General features: G+C 51.1%; 9 protein-coding genes across 9 annotated transcripts; 4 read left to right on the top strand and 5 right to left on the bottom strand.

Annotated features, from left to right (window-relative positions):
* Nucleotides 1-88: 88 nt before the first annotated feature.
* On the bottom strand, nucleotides 89-2249 carry MRS44_011231 (uncharacterized protein; the record flags this gene model as incomplete). Its single annotated transcript, XM_065619657.1, has 5 exons — nucleotides 89-315; nucleotides 601-1151; nucleotides 1225-1727; nucleotides 1780-2070; nucleotides 2127-2249. The coding sequence occupies 5 exons, from the start codon at nucleotides 2247-2249 to the stop codon at nucleotides 89-91; spliced, it is 1695 nt and encodes a 564-aa protein (XP_065475729.1).
* A 640-nt stretch (nucleotides 2250-2889) lies between these two features.
* MRS44_011230 (uncharacterized protein) lies at nucleotides 2890-3747 on the bottom strand (the record flags this gene model as incomplete). The annotated part of the gene is made up of 2 exons (XM_046281000.2): nucleotides 2890-3479; nucleotides 3531-3747. 2 exons carry the CDS (start codon nucleotides 3745-3747, stop codon nucleotides 2890-2892), a joined length of 807 nt encoding a protein of 268 aa, XP_046135072.2.
* Nucleotides 3748-4066: 319 nt separating this feature from the next.
* Nucleotides 4067-6019, top strand: MRS44_011229 (uncharacterized protein; the record flags this gene model as incomplete). Its single annotated transcript, XM_046281001.2, has 5 exons — nucleotides 4067-4442; nucleotides 4501-4789; nucleotides 4851-5230; nucleotides 5284-5613; nucleotides 5667-6019. 5 exons carry the CDS (start codon nucleotides 4067-4069, stop codon nucleotides 6017-6019), a joined length of 1728 nt encoding a protein of 575 aa, XP_046135073.2.
* Nucleotides 6020-6209: 190 nt separating this feature from the next.
* On the bottom strand, nucleotides 6210-8580 carry MRS44_011228 (uncharacterized protein; the record flags this gene model as incomplete). Its single annotated transcript, XM_065619656.1, has 5 exons — nucleotides 6210-6548; nucleotides 7145-7518; nucleotides 7571-8049; nucleotides 8119-8220; nucleotides 8507-8580. 5 exons carry the CDS (start codon nucleotides 8578-8580, stop codon nucleotides 6210-6212), a joined length of 1368 nt encoding a protein of 455 aa, XP_065475728.1.
* A 782-nt stretch (nucleotides 8581-9362) lies between these two features.
* On the bottom strand, nucleotides 9363-11199 carry MRS44_011227 (uncharacterized protein; the record flags this gene model as incomplete). The annotated part of the gene is made up of 2 exons (XM_046275760.2): nucleotides 9363-9823; nucleotides 9882-11199. The coding sequence occupies 2 exons, from the start codon at nucleotides 11197-11199 to the stop codon at nucleotides 9363-9365; spliced, it is 1779 nt and encodes a 592-aa protein (XP_046135075.2).
* Nucleotides 11200-11483: 284 nt separating this feature from the next.
* Nucleotides 11484-12734, top strand: MRS44_011226 (uncharacterized protein; the record flags this gene model as incomplete). Its single annotated transcript, XM_046272072.2, has 2 exons — nucleotides 11484-12253; nucleotides 12317-12734. The coding sequence occupies 2 exons, from the start codon at nucleotides 11484-11486 to the stop codon at nucleotides 12732-12734; spliced, it is 1188 nt and encodes a 395-aa protein (XP_046135076.2).
* Nucleotides 12735-13556: 822 nt separating this feature from the next.
* MRS44_011225 (uncharacterized protein) lies at nucleotides 13557-15887 on the top strand (the record flags this gene model as incomplete). The annotated part of the gene is made up of 2 exons (XM_065619655.1): nucleotides 13557-13625; nucleotides 13674-15887. The coding sequence occupies 2 exons, from the start codon at nucleotides 13557-13559 to the stop codon at nucleotides 15885-15887; spliced, it is 2283 nt and encodes a 760-aa protein (XP_065475727.1).
* Nucleotides 15888-16617: 730 nt separating this feature from the next.
* Nucleotides 16618-18476, bottom strand: MRS44_011224 (uncharacterized protein; the record flags this gene model as incomplete). Its single annotated transcript, XM_046279987.2, has 6 exons — nucleotides 16618-16809; nucleotides 16866-17245; nucleotides 17295-17868; nucleotides 17921-18009; nucleotides 18055-18126; nucleotides 18203-18476. 6 exons carry the CDS (start codon nucleotides 18474-18476, stop codon nucleotides 16618-16620), a joined length of 1581 nt encoding a protein of 526 aa, XP_046135078.2.
* Nucleotides 18477-18849: 373 nt separating this feature from the next.
* On the top strand, nucleotides 18850-20453 carry MRS44_011223 (uncharacterized protein; the record flags this gene model as incomplete). Its single annotated transcript, XM_046279988.2, has 5 exons — nucleotides 18850-18906; nucleotides 18975-19077; nucleotides 19131-20068; nucleotides 20127-20258; nucleotides 20313-20453. The coding sequence occupies 5 exons, from the start codon at nucleotides 18850-18852 to the stop codon at nucleotides 20451-20453; spliced, it is 1371 nt and encodes a 456-aa protein (XP_046135079.2).
* Between the last annotated feature and the right edge of the window lie 913 nt (nucleotides 20454-21366).

Genomic DNA, 21366 nt, shown 5'->3' with positions numbered 1-21366 from the left:
GAACTAGAATACATCATATTGAAGCTACACGTATATTTGGTTCTCCTTTTTGGGCGTAATGCTATTATGTAGGGAAATCATGTCCTACTTAGCTCTGCTGGGTATGGAGATAACTAACGGGATCTTCGATGTTCCCGGTGCGGGTAGTAAAGCCCAAGCACTTGTCATATCCATTGGAATTCGTGGAGCTGACTGAAACCCAAACAACCCAAGCATCGTTGGCACCGAGGCAAGCTCTCAGGCTGGTGCCCTCAAGAGAGAGACTACCATGGCTATCGATCTCCCAACCCACAAGCTCGAAATCACGAGGGGGGACTGAGCGCCAGTGATATAACCAACTAACTATTTCCGGCTCAGTCATCCCATCAAGGGCAAGGCTTTAACTATATCAAAAATATAATATGAATACATCATAGCATTATATCCCAATGAATGTTAACACAGTGGTCTCTCTCAGGTAAAATACGTCATTAACTATCGTAGACTAAATTCAAGAGACATATCTAAACAGGGGCGACTTATCTCCCATCTCCATAAGTTCATCTGGAGGGAGCAGTTAGCTTCGTTTCATCATTACCCGTCCTTCATCTTACAACTTACCTTCGGTGTACCGCGATAGAATGTCTGCCTCTGGGATGAGATCCCTCTTCTTATTGATCGACTTGACCGCGAAACGCAGGATCAAAGTACAAACAACGCCTAGAAGTAGAATTCCGAGGGAGAACCCGTAGCCCAGCCAGTAGTGAGGCGCCTGCTTTGCAAGGAAGATGTTTGATCCCACAGCACCACCGAGGTTACCAATGGTCATCAATAATGCCATACCGATAGCTCGCTTGAAAGAGGGAGCAAGATTGTTTCCGACCCATGAGACGCAGCCAATTACTGCAGGATAGAGGCCGCTAGGAATGCAGAAAAGAAAGGCGTAGGTCAAGCCCGGCAGACGTGGGTGCGGGATGGAGAGCAGGCCAACGAAGCCAACCAGGCCAATGCTAAAAGGGATGATGATAAACAGCCATCGGTTACGACGCCTGTCTGCCAGGTAGGCAAAGAAGAGGGTCAAGCAGGCACCGAGGAAGTAGATTGGAATGGTGAGGAGTTGAGCCTGAGCAGCCGTATACCCAAGCTCCAGGATGATGGTAGGCGAAGCGAAGCTGAAGCCATAAATGCAGATGCTTAGAGGCCATATGGTTAGCTAAGATCACAGAGCAGGGGGTTGCACTTTACCTGTTGCCCCAGTAGATAACACATCCAAGGTAGATCTTCCAGTCAAGCAATGCTTCCTTGAGGTATTTCCACTGGAATGAGCCCCCGATTCCAACTTTACCAGCAGACGTTCCAGCATCCTGTTCGAGACGCCCATTGATGATTTCTTTTTCTGCCACAGTCAGGAAGCTGGCAGAATTTGGCGAGTCGGGAAGTGTCCAAGGGATGCTCAATCCAATAAGGACGGTCAAGATTCCCTCGAGGATGAAGATCCATCGCCACCCACCGAGGCCTCCAACACCATCCATATGCTGAATCCCGAAGGCTAGGAGACCAGAAAAAGCACCCGCCAGAGAGGCTGCGGAGAAGAAGATGGCTAGACGTGTCTGTAGTTCCCAGCGAACATACCAAGTTGTCAAAAGATACGTCGCTGCGGGAAAGAAGCCGGCTTCCGCCATGCCTAGAAAGAATCGTGTGACAAGGAGGTGTTGATATGTCTTGACGATACCTTGTAGAACCAGAACCTGTAAAATGAAGAGTTAGTATCCCATCTACCAGCCAGTGGGTTCTCCTTACCGTTCCCCAAGTTACAACAAGAATGGCCATCCACCAGGAAGGCCTCATGAGCTTGAGAACTATGTTGCTCGGCACCTCGAACAAGGCGTACGGGAAGAAGAAGATGGTCAAGGCCATGTTGTATTGCGCTGGGGTGAGTTCGAGGTCCACGTTCATGCCCGCGACTCTGGCGTTTCCGATGTTGGAACGGTCCATGAAGGAGAGAACGTAGAGGACCGTGAGGAGAGGCAGCAGTCTCCTGTCAACTTTGGCCCTGAGTTTCTTGACTTGGGCATCATCGTATCGTGGGATCTGTCGGGAGTGGTTAGCATTTCTACTCTGGTGAAGGGTTACAGTGGAACACAAACATTCGATGCTTCGAGTTCCCCGTGTTTCTCAGACGGAGCATCATGCTCGGGAGAGGAGCCGTTTCTACTATGCTCGAGGTGAACTGCCCCCTGGCTATCCACGGCAAGTTTCTTCTCCGCCATGTTGATTATTGTTGACAAGATTCCAAGTCGAGGTGAAATCAGGGAGATGCGAAGAAAGATAAGGAAGCATGCAGGAGAAAGAATCACTCGTCCAGGAGCAGACAAGGAGTAGACTTTTTATCCTCGTCTCGCCTCCCAAGGAGCATGTGGGCGTCTGGGAAGCCAAGAGTTGGCGCCTGGGGATGCCCCCTTACCCCGCAACTTGTTTTGCGGGGGAAGGGATCTAGATTCCCAAGTCGGTGATGTTTTGCCGTGTCCGGCCGTGTTGGCGTTCCGTAGTCTCGGACTCTCGGGGTATTACCTATGCTATCTGGCACGGTTTGGAGTACCTCGCCAATGATAGGTTCGATTTGAGTGCATCATGCTTGGCTAGAGTACAACGTAGTGTAACTGATACCGGATATTCCTCATCTCAATGGTATACTACGGTGCTTCCTTCTTGCCACGGTTAGCCCACTGCCGAAGGGCCCGACGTGCAAAGCACGGCTTCACCATGGCATAAACAAAGTGAAGATTTTTTGGCAGCTACCCTTGAACCATCGTCATCGTAGGCTATGCCCGTCAGGATGAGCTGGGATTCATCTCTGGAGGTCAACCAACTGCGTGTTGGCATCTGTAAACATTGCAACGATGGTGGTCTTCAGAGCTTGCTATCCGTCCACCTCGGCGATCTCTTCTCTCTGAATGCATCCAATCCTTCCTGCATGTTGGACCCTTCGTATATCCGGTTACTCCAACCATCCAAAAAGATGCGGCTCGAATCCTTGACCCCAAGACCATCCCATCCAAGCTTCAAACCTTCTCGGGTCACTATGACAGCATCTGGACTGTTCTCGGAGATCATCTTGGCAAACTCCAGTGCCTTGTCCACAACACTCTGTCCTTCTTCCACGATAAAGTTGCAGATGCCCCAGTCCCTAAACTCCTGCGCGCTCACGACTCGCCCAGTCAGAGCGAGCTCTGTCGCCCGCTGACGGCCCGCGGTTTCCATGATCCGAGGCAGGGCGCCTCCAAATGGGGTCACGCCGCGCTTTACCTCGGGCAGAGCAAAGGTAGCGGAGGATGAAGTGATGATCATGTCACAGTTGACAATCATTTCGCAACCTCCGCCGTACGCGGCACCATTCACTGCTGCAATGACGGGCTTTTTACCGCTCCGAAAGGACAAGCCTCCGAATCCATTCTCAGGTAGCCTCATGCGCACTCCTTTCTTGTTGTTTTCCGTCCATTCTAGTATGATAAGCAGTCAGTTGACTTCTATGAGCGGTTTGTTTCACGAACCTTTGAGGTCAGCTCCAGTGCAGAACGCTTTGCCTACCCCACTGATGATGGCCACGCGGCAGCTAGGCTCCTCATCGAACCATTTGAACACAGAATCTAGCTCACAGCTCGCCTCAAGACATAGACTGTTGAGGGTACGTGGTCTGTTGATGAGCACCAACAATATGCCAGGGGCAGGAAGGGAGAGGATGCAATGTTGGGTGGTTGGAAGAGTCATCGTCGGTAAGAATGGAACTAATTTAGTTTAGAAAAGAAAGAGACATATTTTACTCTTAACATAAGTATCAATAGACCTTTTCAAAATATCGACGTCAATGTGGCGTTAGTTGCCAAACACGGCCCGGGATTTCCGGGTGCCGACAACCCTCGGCGATCTGCCGGAACCTGGACCGGTGTTTGATAGCCGCATTCTCCGACAGAGACGGATCACGGGTATCATGACTCGCGACCGAAGAATACTTAGAGAGGCTGATGATTGAGAATGATGTCTAATTTCGTCGCTTGGACTTTGTATTCAACACAGCCTTCCCAACACCATGGACATCCCACCTACCCAGCTACCTCACCGCGGTTTGTCGCTTGTCCGAGGTTCTTCTACACCAGAGCTGTTTCAACTGACATTTGGACAACTTGTTGACCAGCAAGCTGCTCGATATGGCTCCAAAGATGCCGTGCTGGTGGGCTGGACCAACGCTCGACTGAGCTTCCAGGACCTGAGCCTTCGAACCAAGGAGCTGGCCCGTGGCCTACTAGCCATGGGCGTCGGCAAAGGGGACCGTATCGCAATTCTCTCTGGGGATGATGAAAGGGTTGTTGAACTCTTCTTCGCCGCTGGCAGGATTGGCGCAGTGCTTGTCATTCTCAACAAGACATACACAGTCAATGAGTGCATGCGAGCACTTGAGCATACAGGTGAGTCGTTTCAGGGTAATAGAGAGATTTTTACTTACTGGAGCTCAAAACAATACAGACCCCTCCATACTATTCATTGCCGATGTCGTCAATCGCCGATCAACTCTCCCCATCCTCGACCAACTGCAAACCCTACAATGCAGCCTTCGACGGGTAGTCTTGGTTCGATGGGATGAAGTCCCAATTCGATCAGAAATAACATGGGACCACGTTCTACAAGGTGCAAGCTCTGTGTCCACAGAAAGGCTCGAAAAAATCCAGGCGTCGGTTGACATCAACGCTGTTGTCAATTTTCAGTTCACCAGTGGCACGACCGGGTCGCCCAAAGCTACCATGCTTAGCCACTTGTGGGTTTCAGGCTTACCTTTACCAACGGGATATCGAGAGTCAGCAGCTAATCCTCTATAGTAACGTCATCAACAACGGTTTCATGATCGGAGAATACCTTCAGTTAACCCATGAAGATGTCCTCTGCTGCGCCCCGCCTCTCTTCCATTGCTTCGGACTCGTCGCTGGCCTGATGGCGACTTTCACCCACGGGGCTGCCATCGGCTTTGCTGGGCGAGACTTTGATCCTGTTCAAGTCGTGGACCTACTGGTTAGGGAGCGATGCACCGCCCTGCACGGAGTTCCAACCATGTACATCGCCATCTTGAAGCACTTGGACAAGATTGGCGTGACAATTGATACAATTAGAACAGGTATTGCTGCGGGAACCAAGGTTCCTCCTGCCCTGATCAGTGAGATCCAGGAGCGGCTGGGATACCAGTTCGTTGGTAACACGTATGGTATGTTGCGATGCTCCTGATTATCTACACCGTCATCTAATCATCCAGAATAGGCATGACCGAAACATCGCCAGCGAGTTTCATGACTTCTGTAACCGACACCCTAGATCAACAGCTCTACACCGTAGGCAGAGTCATGCCTCATGTAACAGCCAAGGTTGTCGACCAGGAGAACCGGATCCTGCCGGTTGGTGCGCGTGGCGAGCTATGCGTATCGGGTTATCTTCTGCAACAGGGGTATTACAACAATCCAGACAAGACGGCCGAGGTCATGATCAGAGATGAGAATGGAGTTTTGTGGATGCACACCGGCGACGAGGCAACCATTGACGAGCATGGCTACTGCCGCATTACTGGTCGTATCAAGGACATCATCATCCGAGGTGAGTTTCACTCTGGCTTTAATGGTCTGGGGTTCTAACATCAACATTTTTAGGTGGTGAAAACATCTACCCGCTAGAAATCGAGGAACACATCCTGAGCCACCCGACGATAAGCAACGTCAGTGTCGTGGGTCTGAAAGACGAACGGTACGGCGAGGCCGTGGCTGCCTTCATGCAGATACGCCCTGGCCATGATAAACCGTCACACGAAGCCATAAGGGGCTGGGTCCACGATGAACTCGGGAGACACAAGGCTCCTCAGCACACGTTCTGGCTTGGGCCGGGAGAGATGATCACAGAATATCCAGTGACGGGCAGCGGCAAGGTCAGGAAAGAAGTGCTCCGGGAGCTTGGAAATCGAATTCTGGAGCAGAGCGAAGCTAGGCGTGTAGTAGCCAAGCTATGAGTCATAGATGCGGATGACAAGGTACGCGCAGCTTTGTTTTCTTTTCCTCTGCATAAAATAGAAATAGAGATCATGTCCTGTCAAGCCAGGTTGGTCCTGCTAAAGCCTGGTTTTCCGATATCTGCAGCCAATCCAGTTGTGTGTCGATGATAACCAGGAACCAAGCGACCGCGACTTACTTTGCTGACACCTATTCAAGGGTGTCGTCCTGAGCCGAGATTTCTAGGTCTGGGAAGAGATTCTTGTTTTCCAAAACCGGTAGATTGCTAAAGATGCCAAGTCCTTCGGCAAACGTGTCAAAATCAGCAAAGTCAAAGAGCTTGCTTTGTGGCGTGAACAAGTCCATCCCGCTTGGCGCTTGGCCGTTTGTGGGACTTCCAGGCCGGGTCGGAGCCGATAGCAGCGCGTAGTCGACGCTCTGCCATAGTGCTTTCACGTCGCCGGGCGAGTGTCCGGATTTGTCTGCACACGGGTTCATGTCCGTTCGGCGGTTTTCGCATTGTTGTCGAAAGCGCTCCAGCCGATTTGCCTGTGTCATAGAAGTTAGTAATATGCCATCATGGATTGAAGAGGCCCAAAACATGCCATTAAAGCTGCGTGCTTCCAATAACAAGAGAGATCATTGAGGAAGTCCAGCGCAGAATTGTAGTACTCCTGCCCTTGCTCGCGGATAGACTGGTCGTCGTCATTCATTGACAGGACATGAATCGTTCCTGCTACCATGGTGCAATAGCCATAGAGAGATGTCAAGACAAGTACGTTGTGGTGTTTCGTGTCTTTCAACTCTATCAACCTCTTGGCATGCGCTCTGCAGCTTTTCCATGCTGTGTTTATGAATATCGGGGGAGCTCTCTGTCTTAACTTTTGCAACCGTTGCTGTATCAAGAATGGATGATGCAAAAGACAATGTGAGAGGTGGAAGAGTGCTTTGGAATAGATAAAGGGGCCAGCAAGGTGTTGGTCAATGGACTCATCTATGTAACACCTCTCCCTCAGGGTTATCTTAGGATCCTCATTCATCCCGAAACAAATCTCTAGCTGCAGTAGAGTAGATGATATCGAGGCGTAAGGAGAGGTCGAGGACCAAGGGAGCCCCAGCTGGGAATCACGATTCTCTTGCAGTACATAGTATGACACCCGACTCAAGATTGATGCCATGACTGCAATAAGAGCGAGGGGACAACAAGTGTCAGCCGACTCTTGATCTAGGCAGTCGCCAGTGAATTGCTGTAGAGTCGGTGCTTCTTCGTGACGGCCTTCTCGGAAGGCTACTTCTGAGCATGGCAGTTGTATCCTGCACTCTTCGTCTCTCAAGATAGAGAATCGTTCTCTTGACAAAGATATCAACTTATCTTGGAGATATATCGACCAGAAAGTTCTCTTGCGCTCTTCTCGAAAGATGGGATCAAGGTTACCCTCGGGCTCTAAGTGAAGCTTTGAATGCAAGACTAGGCGGATTGCGAAACCAAGTTTCATGTAAGCTGAGGCGCACAAGCCAGCTTCATGTCATGTTAGCTAGGTAAGTGCAGCAAGGCAGGTCAAGCAACTCACAGGGATGCTCAACATTGACGATTAGGATGATGGTTTGCAAGATAGGGACGACCTCTTCATCCGACACGCCGCCGCTCCATGGTAGTTTCATGCAGTCCCAGGCTTTTTTGGCGTAGAACTGAGCGTCGTCAGGGTCGTTGAGCTGAAGATTAGGAAGCGACGAGTATCGACGGGCGGCCGCTAGCAAAGCCCACACGAGATGGGGGCGCAGCTCCCCAGACACCAGCCGCTGTCGAAACGTCGCCTCGTGAAATAGTGAGTATGGCTGATTATGGCAAAATCGGAAGAAGACGTCAGCGGCGAAGAGAAGCGTTTCGATGGGCGGGAACGTATCATCTGGTTGAGGATTTGGCATCGATGCGGACACAACGTTAGTGTCCGCGCTTCCCGCGGGGTTCGGCCGGTGGTGGTAAGGATGCTCGTTCATGAGATTCATGAGATGCGTCGGCGGTGCCAACGACGACAAGAGAGGTTCCAGTCTGGACATGGATGATGGCATTGATTAGCAATTGTATGATTTGTTTGTTGACATCAAGAGACGAGCTCACCTTTGAAGAGTGTCCTCTATCTTGGAGAGTCGATCTTCAAGACCCATGAACTTTGACGAGATCGTCGACTGCAGCCTTGATGAGCTAGGGTGGCATGGGTGCCTATCAGAGGAATTTGGCATTACCACAATCAGATCCGATGCTTCCTCGCTCATTCCATTGAGTGAGAAAGATGTCCGCCTCTGGCTTCGGCCATCCTCTACATAGCGGCAAACCTGTGATAGTCGACTGCAGCACATGCATACAGGCTTTTCGCCTCCACAGCGAACTTTTTTCTTCCTACGTAGCCAATCGTTAGCTGTCAATCAAGGCAAAAAATGCCCTTGTTGATATCCCTCGTCCTGCCAAATAGGTAGGCATCGCCGTAACGTGGGAAAATAGCCCGTACCTGCAATTGAGGCACGCCTGTCTGATGCGCTTTCGGCGGTGTTCGCCATCGGAGTCGTCGACAATATCAGACATAGTTTCAGAACAAGATTATTTTGAGAACGGACGGATGATGATGTCGTGAGTTGAGGCAAGGAGAAACCGGCCACTCGGGCCCGGCCCATTACGTGTCATGGGATTCGGCCCCTCTTCGCTTTGCGGGGAAGACAGGCTAAGTTCACTAGAGGTTCTAAGCGCGCCTTGGCGTGCGGGGAGCTTAAGGTTTCTGGGAGGCTCACATCAGTCGATAGAGTGATAGGGTCGACTTCCCACCCTTACCCCCCTTTTGCTACTGTTAGGCCAGAAACCAGTGTTGCCCAGGAAGGGTAACTCGGGTAATTAACCCTTTCGGTAACTACCTCGGGTCACCGTTTCCATCCAGACAATCACCCAGCGAGGTCTAGGGTAGGTATTCGTAGACAAGACTGGAGCCGTTCGCATGTTGGCGCTGATACCACATCTGGCGGAGGCTATAGGGTTGAGTCACTGAGAGGGCTGGGTGCGATGATGGCTTCAACAGAATAATGTACTTGGTATTAATATGACTCTAAATGCAGACCTGAGGATATTTATGTTTACGCAGAAATGACAACACTACCTGGACGTGAGAGTTTTAATACCTATACTATGTCTCAACCCACCCTTGTGTAGAGGACACGCAGAGAACCGAGTCACCAATGCCTAAAGTAAATCTGACATCTAGTTCATTCAATGCTTCTTGAAAGCGGGGACTCTACTCATGAGTCCATTTAATCCATGTGCGAGAGGCAGTTGCCTGATTATTGAAAAATGTGAGTCACTTATACCAACCGACACAACTAATACCCTCCCGGAAACTCAGGGCCCCTCCTCATGAGATTTCTCCTTATAGGGGGAATAGGCATAGGGGGCGAAACACCAGTTGACGGAATGCCGGAAGAATAGCCCGAGTCAGGCCGGCATTCCGATCTCGAAGTAGCAGAACTATGCACCCTGAGAATGTCATCGTTAACCAGCAACGGCCTTGCCCATCCAACATGCCTCCGCTGCTCGGCCGCTCCGAAGGGGGAGGGCGACCTGCCGGCCGCGGATCGGTCACCGCTTAGCTTGGCGGTTGCCATGTCGACTGTGGTGGCAAGACCAACCGAACGCAACCCCAGTGAAGCACCAATGCTCTTGAAAGCATCAAGAAGGGAAATGACATGGCCTCCACCGAAAGAATCTGCAGCAACGACGTAGCCATATACCTCGAGGGTCCCCTCGTTGACCACCCATGACCCCGAGTCACCATCCTGGATTTCTGTCCGAATGTCAGTTCAACTGTCTGTATAAATGTGGGTAGAAGAATCATGCCATACGCTGATCGTGATCGAGGTTGAGGACAAGTGTGTCCACAAACACATTGCCAGGACCGATAAGCAGTCTGGAAGGTAAAGGTGACAGAGACCCCCGCTTCAATCCTTCTGATCCACTCAGTAGAGTGACCGACTGTCTCTTTCCATTGCTGCAAGGTGATTTGACCGGCATCAAGAGATCCCCAGACCTGACATCTTTGCCCTGGGTCTCCCCATTGGATAGTTTTCTTGGTCGAATACGGTTTGGCTTGTGTTGTTCCATTTCAATCAGTGCCCAGTCATAGTAGCGCCCGGCGTCCTCACCCATCGTGTTGGGCGTGGCTATGCGAGTGTGCAGTGAGTCTTCGGAAATGCACCCAATCTTGCCCAGCTCGGGGGATGCCCAGGACGCAGGGGTGTCATCATTACCTGCCGAAGCCAGCTGAGAATTGGATATGGCAGGCAAGGACTCAGTTTCCTCTGGCTCTATTTGGGTCACTTCATCTGGCTCGTCCTCACTTTCAGAGTCTGAAAGTTGAAGTTCCGAGTTGTCCAAAGGTTCAGCCCCATCTTTTGTTGTTCCGACTACCAGGTCATTGTCCGAGTCTCCCCAGAGAACGTGACCTACGGTCAAGCCGTATAGTTTTATATCTCCGTCCCACGACATAGTCCTGATGATGCCACCAAATGTGCACCTTCGCTCCATGGCTGAAGGCTTGCGGATAATGATAGGCGCTCCACAGTACGTATCGTCTGTATAACCCTCGCGGCCCGCGACGATGGGGATGAAGATGTCGATATCCTCGTCTGCATGCTTGGTTTCCAAGGCTCGGCCCAGGACAAAGACGTCGAACGAGGGCACGGTTTCATCGTCAGGTCGGCACAAAGCCGTGACGGAGGTCTTGTCGAAAAACTTTCTGACTCTCTTGGATTGTTCTTCGGGGCAAAAGGCCACGATACACGGTTTTGCGTCGTCCTCGTTTCGCCCCAAGATCATCAATCGCAAAGCAATTGGGCGGTATCTCCTCCCAGGAATTTTACTGCGAATGTACGCCAGCAATGGCTTCTCGATCTGAGTGTGGACATGGCGGAAGCGGGAAAGGGTGTTGTCGTCAACAGACTTGTCGAATTCGGCGAGATCTGTTAGAGGAGGGAGGGCTAACGGCACGGGACGGGCCTTGCTCTCAACGGCAGAGGCTGATTTGAGTGGAAACGACTCGGCCAACTTGCTATCGGGCGATGTCGATTGGGTAACGTATCCCGAGTCTAGGGGTTGGGCTTCCCGAACATCATAATACTTCCGCGTCCGCGAAAGCCGCGTGATGGCAGGAGCAGCATCCATTGTGATACTAATGGCGGTAGCATGAATTGGAGAATGGTGGAAAGATCGAGGGAAAGAGATTTTGCAAAGAGAGGAGTCGGTCTCATTTTCAACCCCCCTACAAGCCACAACCCACCAATCTCAACCCCATAGGCTGCTCCCGCCGATCTTCCCATTAACAACAATGCACTGCCACGCGAACAGGCCCTGGTTCTGCATTTTCCCAGGTGCAATAAATGCGTCGGCATTACCGCGCACAACACAGGAACGAGTGGGATCAAGACATTGATTTCTCGGGCCTCGCTATGGTCGACTCTTTGGTATCTCCCTATCCACTCGAGTATGTGACTGATTCCGAGATGCAGAAGCTCACTCAGTCACTCTGGAGCTGGGACATCTGTGAGGCCTGTCGAAAAGCCGAGACTTGTACCACCGCTAGTTGTCCATGGAGACGCTCACCCCGGCTGAAATGGTTTTTTGACTTTTACAGAGATGTCACATCGTTTTATGTTCCGGAACTATTGCCCGGAAGTGCCCCGGCACTCCGTAACCATCAAGATGTTTTCGACATCATTCGGCTATTCAAAGCCCGCCCAAACACGAAGCGCTCCCAATTGACACAAGAGTACTTCTCCAGGCGGGACAGGCCACCTCCACCTGCCGACCAACATCGGGCCTTCAACCTCGTCGTTCGGGTCATGTCGATGGTCAAGTGTTCAGCAGATAACCAGCCATCCGGCCTGCTGGAGCTTGGAACACAGCCCATCCAGTGGCATTCAGACAGCTCGCTGGCCGAGTTTATGGTCAAGGTCTTCCCGCAAGCGGATACGGGTAATCTTTATGTGCGAGACGATTCAGGCAAGATTAGAGACATCAAATCTACCATCACGGCCAGGAGACTCAAGAAGGTTGCTTCTCTGAGGTTTCAGGGAACTGATGACCTGCGGAATCACTTGAAGATGGATGTCAAGGACGGTGTTGTAGAGGTTTTCCACTACACCAGCGTCTTGAAGGAGCATCTGATTGCACGGCGAGGGTCGCCAGAGGATCCAGATCTCCAAGGCTCAGTTTCAGTGTAAGATCTATACCTACCCTCCAATAACAGACCAAACCCGAGGGCTGACCACTGAAATATCAGAGGAACTATTCCAAGACAAGTAGTGCTTGAGGTTTTAGATTCCATGCAGAACGTCCTCTTTCCCTTTGACTCCACCTCCGAGCAGATTCTCCGTAGCCTGGTGTCCAAACAATCATTTGACCCAGACTGCCTGCGCTATGATGCTGCCGTCTATCGAGGGGAAGACGAAGGCGACCTCTCTTACAGCTATTTCGGCAGCCGCTTGGTGGACTTGTTCGAGGAGCTGGAGGACCCCAGCCCACGCGGTATCCTCGAGATATGGTTCCAGCGAAAGAGCGGTGCTCGCCACGTGATGAAGGCTACGCTGATTGGAGTTATTATTGCCATTGTCTTGGGAATTCTCGGTCTTGTTGTTGGGATCTTCCAGGCATGGGTGGCATATGAAGCTTGGAAACATCCTGTTAATAACGGGAAGTAAATTAACAGCCACGCTGGTTGGACTCTAGGGCTGCGAAACCACCGTTGTTCACGGCCCAGAACGATAGCTGCAGAAGACCTATCTAACCGACGGTACAAAGTCTTGATATCCTCTGAGGAGTAGGCCTAACTCGGGTTGACCAAGGAGCTCAGCAGCATAAAACAGGCAACCTGAGACAATTCTCCGAGCTTTTAATGAGATATAGAAGAGTTTCAGGATCAAATACTCTCATTTTGGTCGCCACAAGACTTCATCAATCTCACAGCTGGTGCTTTTACGTCGGCCTCAGTCGGGCATCCAATCTAAGCTACCAAGCAGGCCTATCAAGCATCGTTATCATGCTCGTCGCTGCATGACTTGACCCAGAATTTGGCAATGTCCCTATGGAGCTAGTCTGGGCCAGCCTACACTGTGTAGGAATTAAGCCATGGCTTGATTCGCTCGTTGTCTAGACTCAGCCACATAGCGCCTCTGCAGCCTGGTGCGGCGAATAATATGATTCCAGAATCAATAGAAACGCCAAGACCTAGTATACCGACTCAACTTTATGTATTTTTGGTGTAACTACACCACCGGAAGTGTTAACTAAGTTAAGTTTTGATCGCCAGCCAGTTCAGACACCGTGGTCGATGGCGGCTCAGCTCATGCAGAATGGGAGATCCAGGACCAACCGCCATCATCCACCTGGTCAGACTGACATGCATCGTTGCGCAAGCCACTACCAAGAAATTCCCCCGCTCCGAGCTTGGTGTCTTCATCTCCATTCTTGTCCTCGGCAGTTGCCCGCTTGCCACTTCTTCTCTACCTTATCCCTGAGTAACAATGGCCAGTATAAGCGACCACGAGCTAGCCAGCCTCGAGTCTCTAGATCTCGGTCACAAGCCATGCCAGGTTTGTTTAATACTGCCTCGTCATGCCTAGCTAACCAGTCCTTTCAAGGTCTGCAAGACACCAGAGGGCACCAGTCTAGTGCGGTCAGCAACCAAGCCTTCTGAAACACGAACAAGTCCAAAACAAGATCAACGAGCCTTCACACATTCTGTGCAATATAGCCCTCTCAGGGATGTCGCCTCGACGTGCCCCTCTGACGTACTGGTATCCCCCGGTGGTGCAAGCCTTTCAAATGAAGCCAGCCAAAGTCGAAGGTGGGCTCTTGCGGGCCACTTTGCTCTCTTCCATCTTCCGGCGGTGGCAGTTACGGTTACGCTTCTCTGCCTATACGCTTTGGAATTCCACTGGCCTTATGGTCACCCTACTGCTGAGGAGATCGCCGCCCTTCAATTTTCTGCAAAAGGGCACGAGGCTTTGATTCTCATTTCCTTGACGGACATTTTACTATCTAGGATCTCCTACGGCCTCTTGAACAGCAATGTCGGTGTCCCACTCGGTTTTATCTCTTCGCCTTTCTATCTCGGCTCTCCGATAAGATATCTTTTCAGCTCGGAACTGTGGTCCGCTATACGACACTCTGTCACGAGGCGATTTTTTCCGAAAACGACGGGACTCGTCATCATCATCACCGCTTTGCTTTGTGTTGCGGCGAATCCGCTGTCTGCCATCGCAATGATCCCGCGTGAGGTATGGCGAGGCTTTCCAAAAGCCGATCCTGGTCACTCATTGGAGACTGTGTGTTATGTCGATCAGAGACTTTACGAGTTAGATCTCGATTCTCAACATGTTCCCGAGCTTCACCATTCCACAAAGATCTCGAACTGCACAAATGCCAGATGCCCAGGTAGCCGACGACAACTGCACTATCTACCCAACATCATGTACCCGTCACAGTCCGATAGCCCCGGGTACCTCGCAAGGTATAAGCTACAGAACGTCACGTACACTTATTACGACACATCGTCCACCTCTCGGCCTCTCTCACTCTCAGTCATTAATCATTCGGAAACGAAGTCCGATCGGATCAATGTCGACCCACTATATGGTGATTTGGCCGTTGCGACATGTCCCATGGCTTTCCTAGCGAACTATTTCGACTCGGGGGGTGGCATCAAGGATGTGAGCTCAGATTCGCCTCAGTGGCTAATAGAGACGAAACAAATGGCTGTGAACGGCGCGACACGCAAGTGGAAACAGCCTCTTGTTTTTGTCGACTGTAATGCGGAACGGCTGGATGGAAATATCGTGTCGATGGTTTTCAGCTCTGAACTTTTGGACGAGACAGTCACCCTTGATACTAAACGCAACCGCGATCTAAGGGAGCTGGTCAACGAAATCAAGAGGCCGTCAGTCACTAGCGGGTATCGCATTTCAGCCCTTGGGGCCAACATAAGTGCGCCTGTTAGCGGGAGCATCATCTTTGCCTCACGTGGCACTACCGTCGGAACCGAGGGCGAGACTGTGGATGGCATCGATGTCAGCCTTTGCCTTATTTCCGCGCGCTGGGTAGAGGCAGATGTCTGGATAGAGTCAGTCACATCTGGTATCGTCCAGAGTCACTTGGACACGTCTATTGGAGAGTTCCTTGATCATCTTGGAGATTATTCTACGAATGTGCCGTTAATTAAAATGAAGAAGGGGTGGCTGGCAGGCATCGATACTCGTATAGACGCGGCATCAGACTCGGCGTATCGACTCATATTGAGTTACTGCCTCGATGGGGGGTCTTTCCTTCATAACTGTCTCTCCCTTGCCCTCTCCGCTCACATCACGGATGCTTTGGCACAGCCCGGAAGTTTCTATGGTATGTCGCTTGCTAATCTTGTCGGGATGCCATCGAATGGCGAGATCACAGTTATTGATCACTCATCCTGGGGAAAAGCATTCACTTACACCTTTAAGAACAGCTACACTATTCCTCTGGCATTTTCTGCCCTTTTGCTTCATGTTTTGATCATTATCGTACACCTTGCCTTTGCTTTTCATTCTCGGTATCCATATTACAAGACGAGCTGGGGGACCTTTGGGGAGATGTTGATTCTTGCTCTGCGCTCCAGTCCAGATGGGGAAGTAATCAAGTCTGAGGCAGAAGTCGCGGTCTCTCAAATGTGGAGGAAAACAGCTACGGTACGCCCGATGGCTGGGGATGGGCGGGTGCAGATTGTTCTGGGGGAGAATAAAGGGGGCGCTAAGGAATCTGAGGAGTCTGAAGGGGATTGTCCAAGAGAGAGTTCGGTAGGACTCTGGATGGGTGAGGAATAGATAGTAGTTGTGAACTTATTCTACACTGAAAAACTAGGATTGTGCTGGATATATGCAAACATGTTTTGATCTGGCTTTTGGACCGCATCTAACTACTGGGGAATTTGAGTGAACCTCGATCGAGATGGAATAGGTCCACTGCTTGCCTGGTGTGCCTTCTCTGTCAATATCAACAGCCATCCTTGGCCCAAGCGGTGCACATTACATTTATCTGACAATCTCGCTGACGTTTTGGCCCATTAGTAATATTTATTGTAAAGCGTTTTCAAGCGTTAGTTACAAATCAATCCACGATCAAAGGTACCTTTCGGCGGCAAATAGGGTAGGCATTGTCGTATTTTGTTGTGAATGCGAATACGACATTACCCCTGAAAGTCTTGGCACGCAGCCAACATCCATTGTTTGCACTAAAGAGGCCCTTTTGATTCGCTGATGAGAAACCCTGAGGATCTTGTACTGGATCTAACTGGCAGTCCCGATTGGTTTTCGGCTCTTCGGCAGCTTCGCTTCTGCGGGCAGGGGGCAACGACTCCTCTTCTGCACAAGAGGCTTCTCCACGATTGTCCTGAGTTGGTCGTCATTCTGGCTGGTTTGCCCATCGAATTCGATCGAGGACCGAGTCTGCGCAACCGCCCCAAAAACGACTCACTCAACGCAGCCCAGTCAAAAGTCTAATCATTCATTTGCTCGTTAATGATCTCGATTCGTGACAGTGAGACTTCGTGAGACATTATGCCACAGCATGAAGCCTCACCTTAACCCCATTCGCAATACAGTTGATCAATGTCAAGTTATGCCCAACAACAGCGTCTTTGTCCAAGCTCTCCATCCTATCGAACCGCTGCAACAACCGTACCGTGACGTAACTTGCTTCGATGAGCGCAAATTGCTGACCGATGCAGATTCTCGGACCTCCATTGAACTGTTTGCCGTCAGTATGCCATTCGGGGCAATGGTGAGAGAGAGGATGTAACCCACAGGCAAATATTCCCACCCAACCTTTCTCCCCTCCCACCGCTCCGGCTTGAATTCGTCCGCATCAGGTCCCCAGATATCTTTCCGGCGGTGCATGACATGCACAGAAAAGTCGGTCGAAGAGCCTTTCGGGATGAAGATGGGCGAATTCCCATCCTTCCCTCCACCGCGAGGAAGCGTCGTATCCTTGTTCGCGTAGCGAGCGTTGATGGGTACGACAGGGTACAAGCGCAGGGACTCGTCGTTGACGTATCGGAGGTACTTGCAAGCTTTGAGTTTCGCAAAGGTGATCTCGGAAGGATTTTCGTAGGTGCCAAATTCGTCAATGATGATGTCGCGGAGTTTCTTGTAACGGACTGGGTTTCGAGCGAGGTTATGGAAGACTAATAAATGGTTAGCATTTAAGAGCTTCAGTGAGTGGAAGAAGCCTACCCCAGCCGAGGTGTGAAGCAGTGGTATCACGACCAGCAAGCAAGACGTGTAGCAACTCCGACCGCAGCTCGGTCGGGTTCTGCGTTTCAGCAGCTATCGCCTCGAGAAAGATGTACTGCTCCTTGCCGCCACTGTTCGTATCAGAGACCTTCTCGCGCAGACCCCTGGACAGGGCGAGCTGAACGAAGTGGTCAACAAAATCATGGACAATCTTGCACGAGTTACGGAATGCTAGCGAGTCGTAGAGCCACCAAGAATCCATGAAGCGTGACCGTGTAGCAAGGGCCATTTGACCTGAATCAAAGGCCGTGGCAAACCGTTCTTCTTTGCTGCCGAGCTTGGAGCTTTGGTAGCCGGGCAAGAATCTGAGCTGGCTGTTGACGGATTCGCCAAAGAGGAACTCGGTGGCTGAGTCGATGGTGAGGCGAAAGAAGTAAGGCAAGAGGTCGATCTGCTCTATCCAGCCGTTCGATCCAATCATGGGCCCGATCAACTTCATGAGGTTCTGGACATGAGTTTCTTCGAGATTGAGATCGCTGACTTGATCTCTTGTGAACTGGGGACGAATAATGGCCTGGATCTGGTTAGCGATATGGGCGTTACGATGGGTTATGTTAATCACCTACTCGTGAATGTTTCCAGTGGTCGCCATCTGCCGTAAAAATGCCATTGCCAAGCATGGGGAGAAAGTTCCCTCGTCGCGACGGTCCCACATCTGCATCTGTTAGCGCATGACCCCAGCTACTAAGGCGACACCTACCAAAGTCATTGAACTTGTTGGCGAGAATAGTCTGGATATTCTTGGGATCGGCAGTGCGGATATTCCTCGCACCTAAAATGGGTATTAGTGGTAGACAAAAAAGAGCGGTAAAGATTCGCTTGGCAAGCGAGAGAACAGAAGCACCCACCCAGAATCTGGTACCTATACGTATGCGCGCCTAGATCCTCAAACCGCTTGATGATATCTACGGGAAACTGCTGCGCCTTGTCGGCAGCAAGTGCACGCAGCAAGTTGTCAATGCCGAGCGGCCATCGGTTCTTCTCAAACGGAGGCTCTTCGCATTTGAGCTCTCGTGCCTTGGCTACATGACGTCGGGATATGATGAAGTTAGAGATAATGGCGTATAGGATGTACGACGTGACGACCCAGATCAGGGCTCCAAAGGCGAAGGAGATTTGCATCTTCGTGTTGACAAGTACTAAAGGCGTCGTTTGCGAGCTCATAGGCGGTGCATTGCCTGTATCAAGACGACGCACCGACAGAGCAAGGGGGGGTTCAAAAGCAGTAAAAGCGTCAAGGCACAGCCAACACAAAAAGACAGCGACCAACAGTAACACACCCAAGGTACAAAGGGACCCGAGTCACAACCAACAAGCAAACCCCCCGAACGGCACCTCTAGTTAGTCCGATGCATGAAATCGGGTCCCGTGCAACTCGAGTCCCAACTCGGGTCCCCTCCCAACCCTCAAGTTTCACAACGTGCAATCCTTCACACCATCTTTTGCCCTCTATCGCCATTTCGATCTGAAGATCAGCCACGCAAGTATTCACAAGATGGCGTACCCCCAGAATGTCGGCATCAAGGCCATGGAGATTTATGTCCCGCCACAGGTAAAGCCACTCTCCTTTGTTCTCCCCCGCGAGGTCTGAGCTTGGGGCTGAGGCGCTGACGAGAAAAGTGTCTTGATCAAACCCTCTTTGAGAAACACCAAGGTGTATCGGCGGGCAAGTACACCATTGGCCTGGGTCTCCAGTACATGAACTTTTGTACCGACCGAGAGGGTAAGTTGCAGACCGTCTGCCTGATCAGTAATCCTCTACTGACCTTGGTGTAGATGTTTGCTCTCTGGCCCTGACCGCCGTCTCCTCCCTTCTCCGCAAGTTCGACATCGACCCCAAGTCCATTGGACGTCTTGAGGTGGGCACCGAGTCGCCCATTGACAAAGCCAAGTCTGTCAAATCGGTCCTCACGACACTCTTCGAACCACATGGGAACACGAGCCTCGAAGGCATTGACACCATCCACGCCTGCTACGGTGGCACGAGCGCCCTCTTCAATGCCGTCAATTGGGTCGAGTCTCGGTCGTGGGATGGTCGAGATGCCATCGTAGTGGCCTCCGACATCGCACTCTATAAAGAAGATGCATCTCGTCCAACTGGAGGCGCTGGCTGTGTCGCCATGTTGATCGGTCCGAACGCGGTGCTCTCCCTTGAACCGAGCTTGCGGGGCGTTTACATGACCAATACCTTTGACTTCTACAAGCCTGATATGAAGGTCGAGTTCCCAATCGTCAACGGCCACGAATCCATCGCTTGTTACCTGGGTGCTCTGGACGAATGCCACAAGGACCTGCTCCGTCGCACTGAGGCTGCCAAGAAGCAGCTCAATGGCGATGCACCAAAAACTGGAAAGAAGGTTCTTGACCTCTTTGACTACATGGCCTTCCACACTCCCAACTGCAAGCTGGTTAGCAAGTCGTACGGTCGACTCAAGTACAATGACTGTTTGAACTCGACCAATGCTGCTGACTGGGAGGGAATTCCTGACGAGCTTCGAAATCTGAGCTACAAGGATTCCCTGAAGGACAAGATGCTGGAGAGAGCACTTGTTGCTGCCACAAAGACTGAGTTCAAGATGCGAGTTGAGCCATGTATTGCAGCGCCCTCTTTGTGCGGAAACATGTACACCGCCAGCCTGTACTGTTCTCTGATCAGCTTGATCAGCAACATTGATCTTGCCTCTGCGGAGGGTAAGACTATCGGTCTGTTCAGTGTAAGTGGATGAGCTCCTCTTGTTTTTCAGAATGGGACTGACTGTAATGAACGACCAGTATGGAAGTGGCGCCGCCAGCACCCTCTTTGGCATGAGAGTCACTGGTGATCTAACCAACATGGTTCAAAAGATTGACCTGATGAGACGTCTGAAGCAAAGAAACATCCAGACTCCCGAAGACTATGAGAAGGTGAGTCCCAAAGAATGTAGTTGCTGCACGGGTGTGCTGACTCGGGTCCACTAGGCCTGCGCTCTTCGACTGAAGGCTTACGGAAACAAGAGCTATAAACCTCTCGGTGATGTGTCATCTCTGACGCCTGGAACATACTACCTTAAGAGCATTGATGAGGCATACCGTAGAACTTATGCTATCAAGGGCCAGTGAACAATGGGGTTGGGGGCTTACCAGCGGTAAGGCTGGCGTCTGAAGCATCACTTATCGCAGGGTAGATAAACTGGGGCCAGTTTTAAGCTATAGATGAATAGAGAAAAGTGCATTTGCCAGCCCTCAGTTCTGTTTCCTCTTCCTTGGTTCTCCCTCTCTCCCCGGCAGTCAGCACTCACGTGGGCAGGCAATGCGGTGAAAATTGCTGTGGACGCACAGGTATCGTCAGAGTACCAAGTCATAGTAGAAACGCGCCTTGTAGGGCTGATAGCTACGTCGGTTGATCGTGCTTATGTGATTAGCGAGCCGGGTAGGCACCTGGACGGAACACGAAGATCAGTCTTGAGACAGGGACTCAACAACCCATACGAGAACAAGGATACCTCGGATTCCGAACTCCTCAAGGCTCCTTTTCTGCAAGGAAGTTGATGTCTGCCTAATACGTCCAATTTCGCGGGGATATTTCACCTTTGTTTCTGTAGCGATCAACCCCGTGTCGACGAAAGATGTAATTTTCGGTGAAACGGAGCGACAGTTCGAGTCGGCCGACAACTTCCATCCCACCGATAATACCACAACATGATGTGTTTATAAAGAAGCCCTACTGGTCGACTGATGCAACCAGAGTGGCGAGGAGGCCATGTATGTCTCAGGACCTGACAAGACAGATGTATGTCTCAGTTTGGCAAAAGCCGAGGTCTGTTATAGGAAGCATGTGCTCCCAGAACAGCCACCGCATAGACGATCCTTAGGATCCATCATATTAAGCGCCCTGAACGAGTTAATTATCGAGGACGCGGAGAAGCATCCGAAGAAGTATGCAGTCAGTGTAGCAGTCGGCCTCATTCTCGCATATTTGACAAAAACAAATGCCCCATTGGTTGCTTGCGTGCCATGTCCCGCTCTGGGATGG

This window comes from Fusarium solani (assembly GCF_023522795.1).
Source record: "Fusarium solani strain SB1 chromosome Unknown bctg00000007, whole genome shotgun sequence".
NCBI classification, from domain to species: Eukaryota; Fungi; Ascomycota; class Sordariomycetes; order Hypocreales; family Nectriaceae; genus Fusarium; species Fusarium solani.
The sequence above is the reverse complement of the archived record's forward strand: the minus strand, read 5'-3'. Positions and strand labels throughout refer to the sequence as shown.